Source organism: Fonsecaea pedrosoi (genome assembly GCF_000835455.1).
Source record: "Fonsecaea pedrosoi CBS 271.37 unplaced genomic scaffold supercont1.1, whole genome shotgun sequence".
Classification (NCBI taxonomy): Eukaryota; Fungi; Ascomycota; class Eurotiomycetes; order Chaetothyriales; family Herpotrichiellaceae; genus Fonsecaea; species Fonsecaea pedrosoi.
Genome location: NW_013550615.1, coordinates 4849447 through 4866298, shown reverse-complemented (window position 1 = coordinate 4866298; position 16852 = coordinate 4849447). Strand labels below are relative to the sequence as shown.

The window sequence follows — 16852 nt, the reverse complement described above, 5'->3', positions numbered from 1 at the left end:
TGAATTGCAGGCCGTCGCACACCTTGCGCGACGTCCCAAGGAGCCCGACATTTTTCTTCTACTTGGGCTTGATTGTGTGATTAGATGGTGGATGATGACGGGAGTGCGTTATTGTCAGCCAGGTAGAGTGGATAGCAGGGTAGATTGAGAGTGGATGGTGGAGGCAGAGGAGAAACCATGAGGTCGAGGCACATGCAGTGGAGGCGCAGGCACAGGTTGGAGGCGATGGCGGGGGCGGAGGCGAAGGTGAAAATGACCAGGTGCATAGACGCACATCAGGTCAGGTCGGGTCAGGCGTTGTGCATTCCTTGATCAAGTCGATCGCAGGCCGTGGAGACCCCACCATCTTCACCTACGAGCAGCACGGACTGACCTGGAGCCTTGCCGGACATGAGGGGGACACGGGGGACTCAGGGGCCACAGGAGTGACCGGGCACCTGGGTTGGCGCCTAGGTGCCCACCTGGAGGTCAGAGCAACTAATCACTAGGGACTGCCTTGAGCGTCTCTAGGCGGGGTCAATGCCTAGCGCTCCCTAGTGCGATGCTCCGATTAGCCCGTAGCCACACCCAAGCCGAGATTGACTTTTACTCGAGTCGACGCCATCGATCAGGATGGTTTGAATCAAACCATGAGCAAATCATAGTTTCGCCATTACAATGTCAATACGACAATCTGCTCAGAGATCAGGCGAGTACAAGCTCAAAAGCCAGCCTTGCCGCAGTAGCTACTAGATTCTGACGCCGAGGCTAACCAATCTGTCGTGTAATGCATTCACATGAAGGAGTTGGACATGATATCGATGGCAGGATTCCCTAGTACGTCGCCGAAAGACGTGTCGTCCCCATCCGGCCATTGTAGCAGGGCTCCCCAGACTTCATGGTCAGGATCCATGGTATGAAACAACTCGTGCTGTGTGGTTAAGCACGTTAGATAGACGACAAGTAAATCATCAAAGAGCAAAGCATGAAGAGCGGCACCCTTACGTTGTCAGATGGTGCTGCGTTATCAAACCGCACAGATTCGTCAGCTTGTGTCGCTGGGCCGTCGAGCTGGCCGGCGACATGACTCTGTGAAAGGGGTTCTTTGGTAACGAACCCGTCCCCTCTAGCCGCCCTCGAGACGGCTAAGCGTGCCAGGGTCGTGACCTCCCTAGCGAAAGGGAAGTCGAGGTCTGCCGATGCGAACCCGACATAGTCGAGGTGTCCGGTGACTGTGTCCATGTGCTGAATGTCGGCGGCAACTGTAGGTAGCCTCGGAAATTGAAGCACGTAGATGAACAAGGTGCTTAAAGCGACCAGAGGCCACTCATAGACTAGACTACCACGACATCGTTAGATTCATCTTCAATCAGTATCCTGGAAACGTACGCTTTGGGACTGGAACGAGTAACATTAATATGTTGCAGACATCGAATGATACTCCGCGCCGCTTCGGCCACGATTTCCGTACTGTTCCAGACATGTTTGCGGAACCTATCCTTGTCGTACTCGCCCAAGAGGGCAGGTACTTCATTCCACGGACGAACAAGCATCGAATGCAGCAGGATCAGCCGGGCTTGGTAGCCACAGTAGAGGAATAAGGCCTTGTAGGGGTGGATATCTGTAGGCAAGGAATGGCTAGCAGGATCAATCTTGACCGAGGAAGGAAGTGACGAATACCAATCTCCAAGGGCCGAGTCCAACTCGGAAATGGAATCCACGATCTCCTGAAAGGTAGGAGTTGACCTTCTCAACCTTTTCGTCATCCTCCAAATACGCCCAGAGATTTGGGCCAACGTGATAGAGCCGATAAAGTAGTCCAGATCGGCATGATTGCCCCCTAGCTGATCGGTCGGTAATTGACACGTAATGTCATCATCGTCAATGGACTTGACCTCATGTTAGTCGCATTATACTTGCGCGGTGCTTGTCCCGGTATTGCTGATCACTTACCAGTGGTCGCCCAGACATGAAAGCTGTATGTCGCTCATAGATATATATCGACCACCAAAGATGAGCTCGAGTGCGAATTGCTGATTGGTCCAGGTTCCACGCGATTGCGGGCTCTCGGTGTAGACCTTTAGACTCTGCTAGCTTCATGCTGCTGACGCACAGCATGTACTCTAGCGAGGGGTTACCAATGCCATCCACATACATGCTCTACAAGTTGGTCGTTAGTAGTCGCACGACAACACCGATATAAATGGAGAGTATTCTTACCATGGCAACGAGGGCTTGCACAGCCATAAGCCCCGTTCTGCAGTAGAGTAGTTGGGAATGGACTGAGAGAGCGTTCAGGAAATATTTCCAGCCGTCGCCATCAGTGTAACAAAAGCTACCGCTCGTTGTATGCTGTGAGAGATGTCTCCAACCAAAGGCGTAGATGACATTTCGCAGCGCATACCATGCTGGGTCCTCTTTCTCAGCGGGCGGCAATGGCAGTTGACTGAAATGTGCCTTCAAATGGGCTTCAAACTCGGGACGATGAACTAGGGCGTGCAGACCCTCCACGGTGTCGTCAAAGTACGCTGCAACAATAGTCCATGCGGTGTCGGGGTCTGGTTCGGGCGCAAGTGCTGCCTTTCGAATGTCGCATGGGTCCAATTTCAGCATTCGGCAAAGATCTCGGACCAGCTTCTGGGCGGCCATTTCGAATCTCTGGTTTCCCGTCTTTTGACAAACCCAGTCTACCGCCGACTTGGAGCAGATGGACAAGTACGAGCCGTGACCTGTGGGTACGGTCAGTACGTGGGAAGGGTGTGTTCAGCGAAACAAGGTTACCGTGGTATTCGTAACTCGTCTGCCACAATGTCAACACCACAGATCTCAAACATGGGAATCACATGCAAATATCTCACGTGTTCTTCTGGCGGCAAAGGACAAGTGCCATCATCCTCCCCATGATGATGCACGTTGTCCAAGCTCGATACCGAGGGAACTTGGACAAAAGAGTTGCTCTCGGGTGGTGATATCACCATGCTCGAGGCCGAAATTTGGGTTTGATGTACATCTCCAGTAGATTTTAGCGACGGCTGGCAGGGCAGTATTGATTCTGGGATTCGGTTTGGTATTGGAGAAAGAGCCTGTTGCCCCGAGATTTCAAGATGACGGTCGTCTGTTCTAGAAGAAGCGGAGTTTGAAAAAGTCGAGAGTGTTTCTACGAGTGGTTGCCTTGTGAGGTCTGACCGAGATCTGTTTGGTGCAACTTGTGTCGACACCGTCGTCTGATTTGGCAATAGACGCTCAACCCTGAAGAAACTGTCTTGAAGGGTTCCAATGCCCTGTTTTGAGCGGGCAGCTGCATGTCGAGAGCGGGCAGCAAATACACATTCTTCCCGGTAGTCCTCGTGTCGGTCAGTTGGCGGCATATCTTGCTAACGTCCGGTCAACTTACAAGACAGTTCGCGCATGGAGATCGACCATTGCTGGTGTGCGTCAACCAGTTGGGATGCTGTAAGTCTGTATGAGGGGTATATAGCCTACCATCTTATCTTCTTCGCCCTACACGAACTACAGGCGATGTGGCATCGAGGCCGGCGCAGTATTGTAGGTGGCTGCGATTCCTTTGCCATGAGAGCGGTAGAAACGGTTGATACTGGGTATATTTTAGATGATCCATACCACCGCGAAAATGTATGTCTAGTGGGTAAAAGGCGCCACGCGCACAAAACTAACCTGTAAATGCGGTGCAACAGAAGTGATACACAGCCAGGGTTGCTCGATGCCCCTCACGAATCTGTAGTGCCTGAGACGCCAAAAATTGTGCAACGTAGGTGTTGACTCGGACTCATGGTAGAAGGGTGGTGGTGAGCCAGGATTCCACGTAATGCGGAGCGGAGGCGGATGGTTGTGGTTGCGGTTACAGAATAGTGTACTCGGTAGGCGTAACCAGGAGCATGGAATGGTGGATGCTAGAGGGGACGAATGAGTGTCTGTCCCGAGGGGTGTCGAGTCCGTCGTACTGTTCTGTACTGTGACAAGATGCCAAGGCGCTATAATATCTTGGCGTCTAAACTCCAGCCAGGCAGCCCACACTCCCCCGCTCCGCCCCAATTCATCCTCCACAAGATCCTTCCTTGCATCAAGCGAGGCAGGTCTTGCACCCGTACGGCACAATGGGCTGCGGTATTAGCTTCTGGCAAGTCCTCCGTGACAGCATGACTAACACAGAGCACCAATGCCGAAAAATTGCATGCGCCTAAGATGCAATTGTTTCGATGTGATATCGGGTAGCAATTTTGCGACTCACTGACCGACTACCCCACCTCTATTGCTGTACCTAGGCACTCGTGGCTCTTCTTTGGTAGCGCGCGAAACCCTCAGTATCACGGATACCATGACCACTACGAGTGTTTTCCCATTCCACTCATCATCCCTTGGACCCCATGATCGTGTAACTCTTCATCCCCATGAGACCAGTTACAAGCTGCGGTTCCTTGCGTCCGAATTAGGCATGTGGCCGATTCCATCAGGAATAGCCGACCCCGGAATTTCCTCTGGCTCCGATCCCATGCTTGCTAGCGTGCTAGCCCTGCGCAAAACACGGCACGAGGGGGCGTGTTTGAGTTTCTCCGCGTGGTCTGCCATGTGGGTCTTCTGGTATACTTCACACTATGTCCAAATGTTCAGAGATATATCGATCTTTTGCGAGCCCTTTGTCTGCCTGTCACAACTACTCACATGCTCCAAGACACAATGACTGAGCCAGCAGCGCTATCGACAACTCCCACCCTGCAGGTGCCAACTAAGGACATCAGGACTTATGCCCAGATTTTGAATATTTCGCTCGATTTCGACCCCGATGCTCTCAAGGCGAAGTACGCCGAAGAAAAGCGGAAGCGAGATCACCATGGGGGCTTGTCACAATACCGGTCCGTCAGAGATAGCGACTTCCTAAAGTCGTATATGAAAGATCTGTACGCGGATGAGACCTTCACCCGTGATCCGGTTAAAGGAGTCTATGATGTTGTTATCGTCGGCGCGGGCCTTACTGGAATTCAAGCTGTTCGCCATCTGCACCAAAGAGGTATCACAAATGTCTGCGTGATTGAAAAGGGTCATGGTTTTGGGGGCACGTGGTGAGTTCATTCCTGACGTCCATGCTCTATATGACTATACTGATACTCCGTGTCAGGTATTGGAATCGTTATCCTGGGGTGCAGTGCGACATTGATTCATATATCTATCTGCCCTTGCTAGAAGACCTAGACTATGTTCCAACGCAGAAGTACGTTTACGGGCCCGAAATACGGAAGTATGCCGAAGCACTGGCGAAAAAGTACCACATGGATTCAAAGACACTTTTCCAGACCGAGGCGTTGGGATTCTTCTACGACGAGGACAGAAAGCTCTGGAAAGTCAAGACGAGTCGTAATGACGAGATCGAGGCACACTGGATTGTTCCCGCGCCAGGCCCTCTCCATGTGCCAAAGTTTCCTGGCTTTGGAGGTATTGAATCCTTCAAAGGCAAACATTTCCACAGTTGCAGATGGGACTACAACTACTCTGGGGGAGATCCTGAGAATCCACAGCTGACTGGTCTCACCGATAAGCGAGTTGGGATCATCGGAACTGGAGCTACCGGCGTACAACTCGTGCCACGGATCGGCGAATGGGCTAAAGAACTATACGTCTTCCAGCGAACGCCTTCGTCAATTGATATCCGTGGGAACAAGCCGACAGATCCGGAATGGGCCAAAAACTTGCGCAAAGGCTGGCAGCGCCACAGGCAGGACAACTTCAGCACCTTGACAGTGGGTGGATACGTCGAGGAAGACGAAGTCAACGACGGGTGGACAGATGTCCTTCGAAACTTGCCCGGCTTCATGGCTGGAGATCAATCTGGAGACCCCGAGCTCCGTAAAGCACGGATGCAGATCGCCGACTTCAAAAAAATGGAGTCGATTCGGAAACGAGTGGATAGCCTCGTGAAGGATCCTGAAACAGCTGCGAAGCTAAAGCCATGGTACAATCAATTCTGCAAACGGCCTTGCTTCCATGACGAGTACCTCCAGACATTCAATCGACCCAATGTCCACCTAGTGGATACTGATGGTAAAGGTGTTGAAAGAGTCACGCCGAAAGGGCTTGTGGCAAACGATCAAGAGTATGAGCTGGATTGCATAATCTATGCCACAGGCTTTGAATGGGCCACAGATCTGAGCTCCCGTCTAGGAGCACCGATCATAGGCCGTGGTGGCGTCAGTCTCACAGACAAGTTTAAGGACGGCATCACCACGCTCCACGGGTGGGCGGTGCACGGATTTCCCAACATGGCCCTCCTCACCCATTTTCAAAGTGGTTCGACGCCTAACTGGACACATAATATGACCGAAGCCTGCAATCACATTGCATACGTCATAGCCGAGAGCAAGAGGCGCAATCTCAAAGCTGTGGAGGTCACCCAGGAAGCCGAGGACGCATGGGTCGCGCATTGCATGGACGTTGCTCGTGGCAGAGCCGAGTTTTTGAGGGATTGCACACCTGGCTACTACAGTGACGAGGGGACTATCGACGACAAGCTGCTGAAATCTCAGCCGTACCTTGCCGGTGGTCCCACTTTCTTCAAGCTCATCGAGGAATGGAGGAATGAGGGGCAGATGCGTGGTCTCGAACTGACTGCTGGGGACGCAAATGAGGAAAGGGCTCGACTGTGAACCAATGTTTTCTTTTACCTCACTCTCCATTTGTCATTCCGAATAGCAATCTCTGGTCTGCGTACAAGACTTTTCCAGAGGTGAATGGGCACGACGCCACAAAAGACAAATGTTTATAGATTTTTCCAAGGGATGGATGAACTTGGAGAAGCTGTACAAAACTAACTCTCGTGGTGGGATTCATTCATCCACCCAGATCGCCCAACCCCGGTTCCCGCCAGACGGTTGAACTACTTTTGTCATGTTGTCCTTGTCGTAGCGTTGAAATCTCCTGGTCCGTGGCTCGAGTCGTCACTACCGGCACCGAACCCTTCCCCAGAAATCCGGTTCAATTCGATGCCATATGTTCGGCGGCAACATACCCAAAAGTCATTGCCGGACCAATACTCGACCCTCCAGCAGGATAAGTCCCCCGCCAGACCGAGTTGCTATCATTCCCTGCCGCATACAAGCCATCGATGGGCTTTTCCTCTTGTCCCATCACCCGTGCATACTCATCGGTTCGCAGCCCATACTGTGTGCTCACATTGCCGGGGTACATAGGAACAGCATAGAACGGGGCCTGATCGCAGGTCCCCAGACTCACAGTCGGCTTGTTTGTAGGGTCTCCAAAGACGTGGTCGTAGACGCTGTCACCTCGACCGAAGTCGGGGTCTTTGCCACGCGCTGCATTCTCGTTGCACCGCTTGACCGTCTGCACGAGGTTGTCCTCGGGAATCCCCAGTTTCGCGGCGAGCTGAGGAATTGTTTTGGCCGAGACGAGATAGTTTTGAGAGAGGATCTTCCCTTTCGGGTACGGGTCTGCCAATGCAAAGCCAATGCCGTACTTGCTGAGGAACCGCTTGTCTGCGATCATAAAACACCGCGTCATCTTGGCCGCGTGCATGTGTTGCACGAATTGGTGGTATCCCACGCTCTCATTGATGAATCGCTGACCGTTGGTGTCCACTACAATGGAACCGGGCTTTGCGCGGTCATAGCCGAAATGTGGATACATGCGAATTGGACCGTGTCTAGGCTGAAGAATCGAGACAGGCGAGTAGATGGCATTGTCGGGACTGGGGTCCGGGAGAATAGCGCCTGCTGCTTGAGCCAGGCGAATGCCGTCTCCTGTCACCGAGGACGGCGAGAGACAATATTCATGCGGAACAAAGGCTCGAGCCTCCTTTGCCCGACCAAAGCCTCCGCTAGCCAGCAGGACGCCTTTGGTTGCGCGAACACGAATTTCTCTGCCGTCCTTCGCAACGACGACGCCTTCCACGCGGCCACCATTCGTGACGAGCTCTGTCGCGGGAGAATTGTTCCACAGGTCGCCACCACTTTGGGCTATCGTGTACACGAGACTTCCAACGATGGCGTTTCCGTTCGCGAGTAAACTTCCCTTGCCGTACCTCAACAAGTCCAGCATGTATCGCTGGAGCTTTGCGACGACATGAGCTAGATTTCTGGTGCTGGCCAACGGGTTTGCCATGATAGGCACTTCGTCAAAGGCAACTTGCATCGACTCGAATGCCTTGAACCCCTGCAGAGCGTATCTTATATCCTTCAACCGCCCTCCTAGCTTGCGACCGTCAAACGGCGAGGCGACAAGGGTTCGGCCTTGGGTAGCCCCGTCGAGGGAGGTATAATAATCCGGCAACGGTAGCGCGAAGAACTTGAGCGCTGTGTTGTCGTCAATCCATTTCGCCATCCTGGGAGCATTGTCAAGAAAGCCATTGATCGTGCGGTTGTCATAGCGACTCCCAACAACTCCTCGGAGGTACGTTGTGGCCTTTTCTTTGCTGTCGGTGACCCCCAGAGTATGCTGATGGTGATTGTTGGGCAACCAAGCGCCGCCTCCCGAGAAGGCAGTAGTTCCTCCGAAGTACTTGGCCTTCTCCGTGACCAGGACCTTGAGGCCATGTTTCTTCGCAGCAGTAACAGCGGCAGTCAAACCCGCCGCTCCTGATCCTACCACAACCACGTCGTAAGAGGCATCGAACAAAGGCTTTGGCTTCAAGAACCCAGATTAGCAGGAGCTTCTGGAGTCTTTCTAACACGCTAGAAACTTACAGCACTCCTTGCAGCTGTCGCTAGCGTTCTTGCTGAACTTCGCAGCATGGTTGGTCAGAAGTGTACCTTATACACCTGTGCGGATGAGCTGAGGGCCGCGAGCAATAACGCCTTGCCGACTCGAGCTTGACGTGCAATCACTCTTGCAGAGGACAGGCGGCTGTGAAGCGGTAACTCCAAAGTGAGATAATTAATCAAAGAAACAGGCATGAGGCCATGAAGATAGTTACACCTACAACGGATTCAGTCGCTTGCTTTTGATGCTCTAGGCCTGCGTGCAAGAGTAAGAACGCTATCGCCAAGGAACAGCGGCTGTAAAGCATTCGTTGAATAGTGGACTCCCCTGAACCACCTCCCCATGGGGAGCTGGGCAGTTTCGGGTCCGGTCCTCGTAGACGGAGTTGCTTTTCTGGATTTCGGCCATTCATCGTCCAACCATAGTAGTCAATATGGTTGACGGCTGAAGTCACCGGAAACTGGAGATTTGCCAACCTATGCCAACATCAGGCCGTCCATATAGTGCAAGCAATGAAGGGAAACGCTAAGAGGGTTTAGTATGAAATTACAGTGTAAATGCATCGGTTGGAAATAGCATTCATTATTTCTATGGCGAAGCCTCCTCGATAAATTTGAAATGGTTCATCTCACTTCTCATGCATTGTAATGCAATGTACGATGCTCCGCAAAAGGTAGGTTGATCACTCCAGCGCCTACTCGCTCGGATGAAAAATTATTGTGGGGCCTAAATAAGAGCGGCGACCAATGGGAACGTCACAAGGCTTCCACGGCTGTTTAGAGTTACCAATCCCTCTATTCCGACTACATACAGCTTAGCGCTGTGGGCCTCCCGATCGCAAAAGGTTAGACGAACCTCGAACAAGTTCCGGGGTCGTGGGCAGGTGCAGCTTACCGGGGCCCGGGGAACCAGCTGCAATCTTCAGCCTAGCCCACAGGCACTATCGAGTACACGGGCAACCTACCCCGTACTCCTAATCCTGGGGTAATCCTGTGCCATCAAAAGGCAAGCGATGCCCGGGCTCGCTGCATTTTGAGACTCACGCCACTAATGACACCTTTTTGATAGAGCATTCCAGGTTGACCATACTACGCTCAGCTACCTGCCTCATCAACTTCGAAAGCATCAGCTGCCCGCGATGACAGCTGACCAAGGGAACCATGGCGTGCCACAAGGTATCGCTGGCCCTGCAACGAAGGAGAAACCCGTGCCAGGGGTAGTGGACCATGTCGATGTGGTTGACAACGTCGACGTCGTCCAGGCTACTCACGTCGACGGGACCGTCGACCTTGTCGACAAGCGAGCCATCGGTGGTGATTTGAATGAGATGCCCCCAGGCTATTTCCGCAGCTGGCAATTCATTGGCACAGTCGCTGTATGGTCCATTCGTGTATATTCATGATGTGCGGCAGGGTCACTGACAAGTTCTTCACAGGCCGCCACGTTCATGAACATGGCTTCCCAAGTGAGCTGGGTCATGCCTGCGAATACACTGTGCGTTGAGCCTCTGCTTTATCGACATGGTCTGACTGACTGGTTACTAGCATGCTTATGGACCAAGATCTTGGTCCCTCGAAAAACATCAACTGGGTGGCAACGGCATGGACTCTCACCTATGGCCTGTCCGTTTTACTCTATGGTCGCTTGTCCGACATCTTCGGCCGCAAGTGGATCACCATCTGGTTGAACGTGTCTGGTGTCGTGGGCGCCATCGTGGGCGCCACAGCGCAATCCGTCGAAGCACTCATCGGGGCCAACATTTGTACCGGCATCTCCGCGGGAGCACAGCTGTCCTCTCCCACGATTTTGGGAGAGATAGTCCCCAACCGCTATCGTACGCCTATTGTAGGCTTGGTGTTTTTCCTGACCTTCCCGTGGGCGACGTTCGGTCCGCTCATCGCCCGTCTGTTCATTCTTCACACCGCAGCCACCTGGCGCTGGAGCTACTACATCGGCATCATCTTCTCCGGCCTGTCGACCGTGTTGTTGGTGCTTTGCTACAATCCGCCCAGATACACACAGCTACATGTGCACGGCAAGTCCGAGTGGCGGCAATTTCTCGAGCTCGACTGGGGTGGTCTATTTCTCTACAGCGCCGGCCTCGTCATTTTCCTTATAGGACTCTCGTGGGGTGGACAGGTCTACGATTGGTCAGATGCCCATGTGGTCAGCACGATCATCGTCGGGGGTATCTTGTTGATCCTGTTCGGACTATACGGTGAGTTTGACTTTCGATGTGTCTACCCCTTGACTATTTCAGAGTGCTGGCTAATGGGTTGTTTATTCAGAGCAATATGTGGTCAAGGGTCACGGCCTGATGCCACCCCGCCTATTCAAGAACATCGGCTTCGTCGCTGTCGTGGCGACGTCGTCTGTCGGCGGCATGGTCTATTTCAGCATGACGGTCATGTGGCCCACCATTGTCGGCACCGTGTTTACCAGCGACATCATCTCGATTGGATGGCAGTCGGCCGTGGTGGGAGGCGGTGTCATCTTCGGCCAGGTCTTCAGCGGCCTGTGCATGGCGGTGTTGCCCAAGCTCAAGTACCAAGCGATCCTCTCGTCGACACTTGCCGCGACCTTCACCGCAGCTCTCGCGAGTATCAGTCCGGCTAGACACGCCTCAGCCATCGCGTTTGGTGTGATTGCCACGTTCAGCGTCGGCTTCATCGACAACGTTGGGTTCGCAGGAGTTTCACTCCTGGTCGAACCCTCAGACATCGGCCTGGCATGCGGCGTCTTGGGTTCCCTGCGGACGATCGCAGGCTCGGTAGCCCAAGCACTGTACATCTCCATCTCGACCACCGAAATCACCAAGAATCTGCCTGCCTTCATCGCGCCCGCGGTTGTGCAAGCCGGCTTACCCCAGACATCGCTCCCAGCTCTCTTTGCGGGCCTCACGACGGGCGACTTCAGCGCCGTGCCGGGAGCCACTCCCGAGATCCTCGGAATCGCCGCCGAGCAGGCGAAACTGGCCTACGCCAAGAGCTTCCGCATGGTCTTCTTCGCGACGATCCCCTTCGGCGTCATCCTCATCGTCATGTCGTTCTGGGTCCCCAATATCGAAAAGTTCCTCCACAATAACGTCGCTAGGAAACTGCAATTTGGCACGAAGCGGAGCCACGAAACGGATGAAAAGGCGCACGAGCAAGCCTAGGGGGAGTGACTGGGCTCAAAGCAAAGAGTACAAGAGTACCGCACCTCCGGTGTTTGCTCTCTGACAAATTAACACATAGGCAGCTACCATAGTAGCTTTGGGGGCCTGAGGCCCTTTCAGAAAGGCCGAGGTCGTGTGTTTAGTATAAATAGTATCAGGTTATTAATATTGACAAGTGTGTGTGGTTGATATGGCTCTTTTATCCCTATCCAACGATCCGCCAGGCCTAGGATTATATCACCCAGTATTTTTGGTGAAACGTGTCCGCAGAAGTCACACTGTCGGGAGCTTATGCACATGAATGAAAGAGTGAAAGCTCCATCATCGTTCATGTGTGAGCTATAGCCATCGACAAGATTGACATCGCACTTCCGCCGTTTGTCGCGCTGACTTGATCGCCCTTGAAAACAGACTCGAGGGCACGACATGAAAGTACAGATCCTGGTTTATCGACAGCGTACGAGGTATGCTATAGCACGCAAGACTCAAATCTTTTGGCGAAATCATCAAGCCATGCAAAGATATGTCCATCAACCCCTGTTGCTATCATGTACGAATCTCAACCTATATATAATTCTCCAGTGCAACCCTCATCCTCTGTCCGCCAGTAAGACCTCGCAAGGCTACGGCGCCATTGAAATTCATCGAGATGACGCTCTGACAGAATCTGCAACTCTACATCTTGGCCAGGACCGGCTCCGCCTGGGCTAGCTTCTCGATCTCGTAGAAGCGCTCAAAGTATTTGAACGACTCCGGGTTGGCCACGGCCCCGTTCGGTTTCGACTTGCCATGGGAGATGATGGCTTTGACTGCTTGCTCGATCTTCTTCCCGTTGATCGTGTACGGAATGTCCGGTACTTGGAAAATATACTTTGGTACATGTCTGGGGGTCCGAGCCGTGCGAATGGCGGTTGCGATGGTCGATTTCAGCCTTGGGGTAAATTTGTGACCTTTGGCCATCTTGACAAACAACACGACAATTTCATCCCGGTCATGTGGACGACGTTGAGCTACACACAAAGAGTCCGCTATACCAGGAATCTTTTCCACGACCTCGTATATCTCCGCGGACCCGAATCGCACTCCAGACGGGTTCAGGACCCCGTCGCTGTCCACAACGTGTCAGTCAGAACTGTAGGACCACGCCAAGTCAATGGATCGTCAAGCTCAGAAGAACTTACGATCTGCCCAGCATCAGGAACCCGTGAGTCTTGGGGTTCAGTTGAATAAAGTCGCCTTGGAACCAAATTTTGTCTCCGTATCTTTCGAAATATGATGCGCGGTATCTATCGAGAGTTTTCTCTCCCCAGAACGTAGGCTGACTGGGAAAAGGCATGCGGCAGACGAGCTCCCCTGCTTGGCCTGTATGTTTGACAGAGACGGCATTCGTCGCTTCGGCATCAGCAATGTCTGTCGCCATACCTATCGTCTCACACTGGATTTCGCCAGAGTAGAGTGGAAGTGTCGGGTTTCCCGTCACCACTTTACACAGTCAGTACCGGAATTATCACCAGAGGCGATTCATGTGGAGGTTACTTACATGAGCCGGCGATGTCAGTACCGCCGCTCGTTGACACGAGATGCACGTGTCGTGGGAATCCCACATCGTAGAACCATTCGCTGACTTCCGCGGTCAATGTGCTTCCTGTTGAAGTGACGCATTTTAGGCAAGAAAGATCGATCATGCCCCCTGTGGTGCGTCAGCAGAATCGCTCATGTGATGCAAGAAGGCATTAACGAACTGGGCTTGAGACCAGAATCCTTCAGCTGGGTCAGGAACCTAGCAGATGTCCCGAAATGCGTTATCCTCCGGCCTCTCGGTCAGTAATCATGGACAATATGATGCCATTCACTTACCGGAGTGTCGAAACAAGCCGCAGGAGGACCAGTGGGTCCGGTTTCAGTGGTGATCCGTCATATATGACAGTCCGACCACCGTATCCGATCCCGCATATTACCTTTCCCCACATGATCCAACCTGTCTGCAAGAGCACATGGTTAACAAGGTACTAACATCTCTCTATACAGTATGGGTGTAGGCTTACCGTTGTGTACTGCAGGATGTTATCACCAGGCTGGACGTCGAAATGCAACACAGAATCCTTTCTCGACTGGAGTAGAAGCCCCTAAATCCTGTCAAACCGCGGGTTTCCTCCCGGAGATGGACAGTTGCACTCACCGCAGCGCTGTGGACGATACACTTGGGTGGCCCTGTCTGGAAAGAGCTCAGTCACATGTAAAAGCATGTTGGGGTCATTCGTATGGGACTGACTGACCGTGCCTGACGAATACACAATAAAGCCCGGATGTGCGAACGGCAGCCGTTTGAAATCCAAGGGTCTCCCTTTGGCCCGTTTGAGGAAGGTGTCAAGGGAGACCAATTTGAGATCCGGGTCCTCATGCACTTGCTGACTCCTCGGTATAACCACGATATTCGTGAACTCGGAAGTCACGAGCATGGACTTGGCATACGCCCTGTTCTTTTCCCTCTGATCCAGAATTCGTTCGTTGTAGAGAACATCGCTCTCGACGAACAACAGCTTCGGTCGAATCTGGCGTACGCGGTCCAGGACACCCTCGACTCCCATGTCTGGGGAAGAAGTGGACCAAATGGCACCCATGGACAAGGTGGCCAAGCAGGCGATGACCGTCTCAAGTCGATTTGAAAGTACCCCAGCCACTCGGTCGCCTTGGACCACCCCCGACGATTTCATCGCGTCGGCCATCCTCGTCACCTGCGCGATGAGCTGCCCCCAGGTTACGTCCTGGACATCATTCCCGCCCTCAGTGCAGGTGTGGAGGACGACCCTTTGCGGATCGCGACCTGACAACAATATCTCTGTGAAATTGAGCTTGACCTCCGGGAACCAGATTGGGGGAGGCAGAAACCTCTCTCTATCCTGATACAGTCAGTTTGTGTATTCGACAAAACACTGGAGTGGTTTAATTCGCACTCTGAATGCCAGCGCAATTGTTGGAACAACGTCTCCCTTCAATCCCAGAAAGACAAACGCATCGACCCAAAAGTCGTTGGCGGTCTCGACCGCAATTGAGTATTGCCAGAGCTCTTGATAGTTCTTTAGATCGAGACGATGTCGTTCGTTGACAAAGCGACGAAACTTGCTCAACATGGTCTTCGAAGGGTCGCGGGGCTGCCAGAGACAGCGGGGGTTGTGGTTGGACGCCATCGTCAGTGCTTCACAGGTCAGGTTGATTTCAATAGCACTGTTTCTCAAAGAATTTCAAGTTCGAGTATCCCGTCGTCGTCGCGACTTTCGCGCAGCATTTCATCAACATCTGCCAGATACACGTAACGTGACTTACAGAACGGACCGACATGACTATTTCCCCCTGCGGAATGCCACGGATATTGGAGGGTCAATAGTGGCCTACCGATCATATCAGGTTTAGTTCTTGTAACTAGCAGCTTGGGCCACATTATTGGTATTCAAATACCGGAGAGATTCCACCCAGGGAGGGAGTCAGGCGATTGGTCCCGGGTCCAGCCTTACGGATTGATCCGTACCAAAACAGTCTAGTTCCAACCCAATCTCCACATATACTTTGTACTTGTACGGTTTGTCGATGGATCTCCATCGCTTTGTCTCATTGCCGTTGTTCTTGGTGAGTGACTAGAAGTTCGAAAAAAGCGAGCGAAATCAAGTCCATTGTGGTCTTCTGTCGGTAGAGATGGCAGACTTTGGAAAACTCATCAGGTTCAAAGATGCATATGGTGACATCTACCACGGCGAAGCGGAAGGGCTACCAGCAATCACCAAGAGTGGGCTCATCGGCTCTTCCGTGCCTGTCTATTCGGGAGAGAGTCCATGGGATCCCGACTTCAAGCTTCTTCCGGAAACGAGAACAATCGCTGAGGTAGGTACCTGTACTCTCGGGTCTGAAGCTCGCTGAGTGGTTGTCACAGGTTCTTCCACCACTCGCGGACATACCGGTCATTTATTGCATTGGCATGAACTACAAGTCTCATGCCGGAGAAGCTGGGGCACGTCTCACATAAACGAGTCTCCTCAGTCGGGCGAGGTGGCTAACGAGTCGAAGAAACCATTTACCCAGTACCCTCTGATCTTCACCAAGCTGCCAGGTAGCTATCAGATGTCTGTCGAGTGGTGTTGATAGAACTGATCTTGCGCTCAGGAGCAAGAGCCGCGGCATTCGACACAATCTCAGTCCATCCGGAATGCATAGAGCTAGATTACGAGGTTTGAGATCCCCCATCAAAATGGCCCTCCAAAGATCATGTGGTTGACATGGTATCAAAAGGTCGAATTGACGGTCGTTATCGGCAAAGACTGCAAGAACATCACTGAAGACGAAGATCCGTTCGATTATGTCTTGGGCTACACGGTGGGTAACGACGTATCTTCCAGATACTGGCAGAATGCCGCCCGTGGCAACGGTCAACCGGCGGTAGCAAAGTCCTTTGACAAATTCGCCCCTCTTGGGCCGGTCATTTCGTCAAAGAGAATCATTCCGGATCCTACGCAGCTCAGGGTAAAGACGCGAGTCAACGGGGAGGAGAGACAGAACGCCACCACGGACGACTGGATATTTGATCTTCCTCTTGTTCTTCGACATATCACCCGGGGTACGACGGTGCGTAAAGGGTCGGTCATCATGACTGGGACGCCCTCTGGTGTCGCTTTCTTCATGAAGCCCCAAGCATGGCTGAAAGATGGAGACGTTCTGGAGACGGAGATCCAAAACATTGGTGTCATGGAGAATGCGATATCGTACGAGCGAGAGCCGGGTAAGAGACTTCAATCGCTGTAGAAGAGATGGACGAGATCGATTCTTAGCCGGCTGTAGAGTATAGGTCAAGGGTGCTGAACCGATTATTTGGCATCTGGTAGAACTCCTTGTTCCACAACTGGAGTCACTGATTCCCCCATGACCGGACCCGGACTCAGTGTATCTGAACAGGCCCAGGACAAATAGGCTTGATAGAAAAGTATCTGCCGATCGGCAAGAATC

General features: G+C 52.6%; 6 protein-coding genes across 6 annotated transcripts; 3 read left to right on the top strand and 3 right to left on the bottom strand.

Annotated features, from left to right (window-relative positions):
* Positions 1-772: 772 nt before the first annotated feature.
* Positions 773-2957, bottom strand: Z517_01765 (uncharacterized protein; the record flags this gene model as incomplete). The annotated part of the gene is made up of 7 exons (XM_013434723.1): positions 773-910; positions 985-1318; positions 1369-1868; positions 1933-2139; positions 2200-2708; positions 2761-2779; positions 2838-2957. The coding sequence occupies 7 exons, from the start codon at positions 2955-2957 to the stop codon at positions 773-775; spliced, it is 1827 nt and encodes a 608-aa protein (XP_013290177.1).
* Positions 2958-4674: 1717 nt separating this feature from the next.
* Positions 4675-6635, top strand: Z517_01764 (uncharacterized protein; the record flags this gene model as incomplete). The annotated part of the gene is made up of 2 exons (XM_013434722.1): positions 4675-5057; positions 5114-6635. 2 exons carry the CDS (start codon positions 4675-4677, stop codon positions 6633-6635), a joined length of 1905 nt encoding a protein of 634 aa, XP_013290176.1.
* A 328-nt stretch (positions 6636-6963) lies between these two features.
* Z517_01763 (uncharacterized protein) lies at positions 6964-8735 on the bottom strand (the record flags this gene model as incomplete). The annotated part of the gene is made up of 2 exons (XM_013434721.1): positions 6964-8628; positions 8688-8735. 2 exons carry the CDS (start codon positions 8733-8735, stop codon positions 6964-6966), a joined length of 1713 nt encoding a protein of 570 aa, XP_013290175.1.
* Positions 8736-9841: 1106 nt separating this feature from the next.
* On the top strand, positions 9842-11860 carry Z517_01762 (uncharacterized protein; the record flags this gene model as incomplete). The annotated part of the gene is made up of 4 exons (XM_013434720.1): positions 9842-10078; positions 10139-10197; positions 10248-10921; positions 10992-11860. 4 exons carry the CDS (start codon positions 9842-9844, stop codon positions 11858-11860), a joined length of 1839 nt encoding a protein of 612 aa, XP_013290174.1.
* Positions 11861-12535: 675 nt separating this feature from the next.
* On the bottom strand, positions 12536-15048 carry Z517_01761 (acetoacetate-CoA ligase; the record flags this gene model as incomplete). Its single annotated transcript, XM_013434719.1, has 9 exons — positions 12536-12968; positions 13042-13342; positions 13401-13550; positions 13603-13667; positions 13718-13842; positions 13906-13986; positions 14040-14075; positions 14137-14760; positions 14815-15048. The coding sequence occupies 9 exons, from the start codon at positions 15046-15048 to the stop codon at positions 12536-12538; spliced, it is 2049 nt and encodes a 682-aa protein (XP_013290173.1).
* Positions 15049-15550: 502 nt separating this feature from the next.
* Positions 15551-16651, top strand: Z517_01760 (uncharacterized protein; the record flags this gene model as incomplete). Its single annotated transcript, XM_013434718.1, has 4 exons — positions 15551-15736; positions 15786-15867; positions 15974-16080; positions 16142-16651. The coding sequence occupies 4 exons, from the start codon at positions 15551-15553 to the stop codon at positions 16649-16651; spliced, it is 885 nt and encodes a 294-aa protein (XP_013290172.1).
* Between the last annotated feature and the right edge of the window lie 201 nt (positions 16652-16852).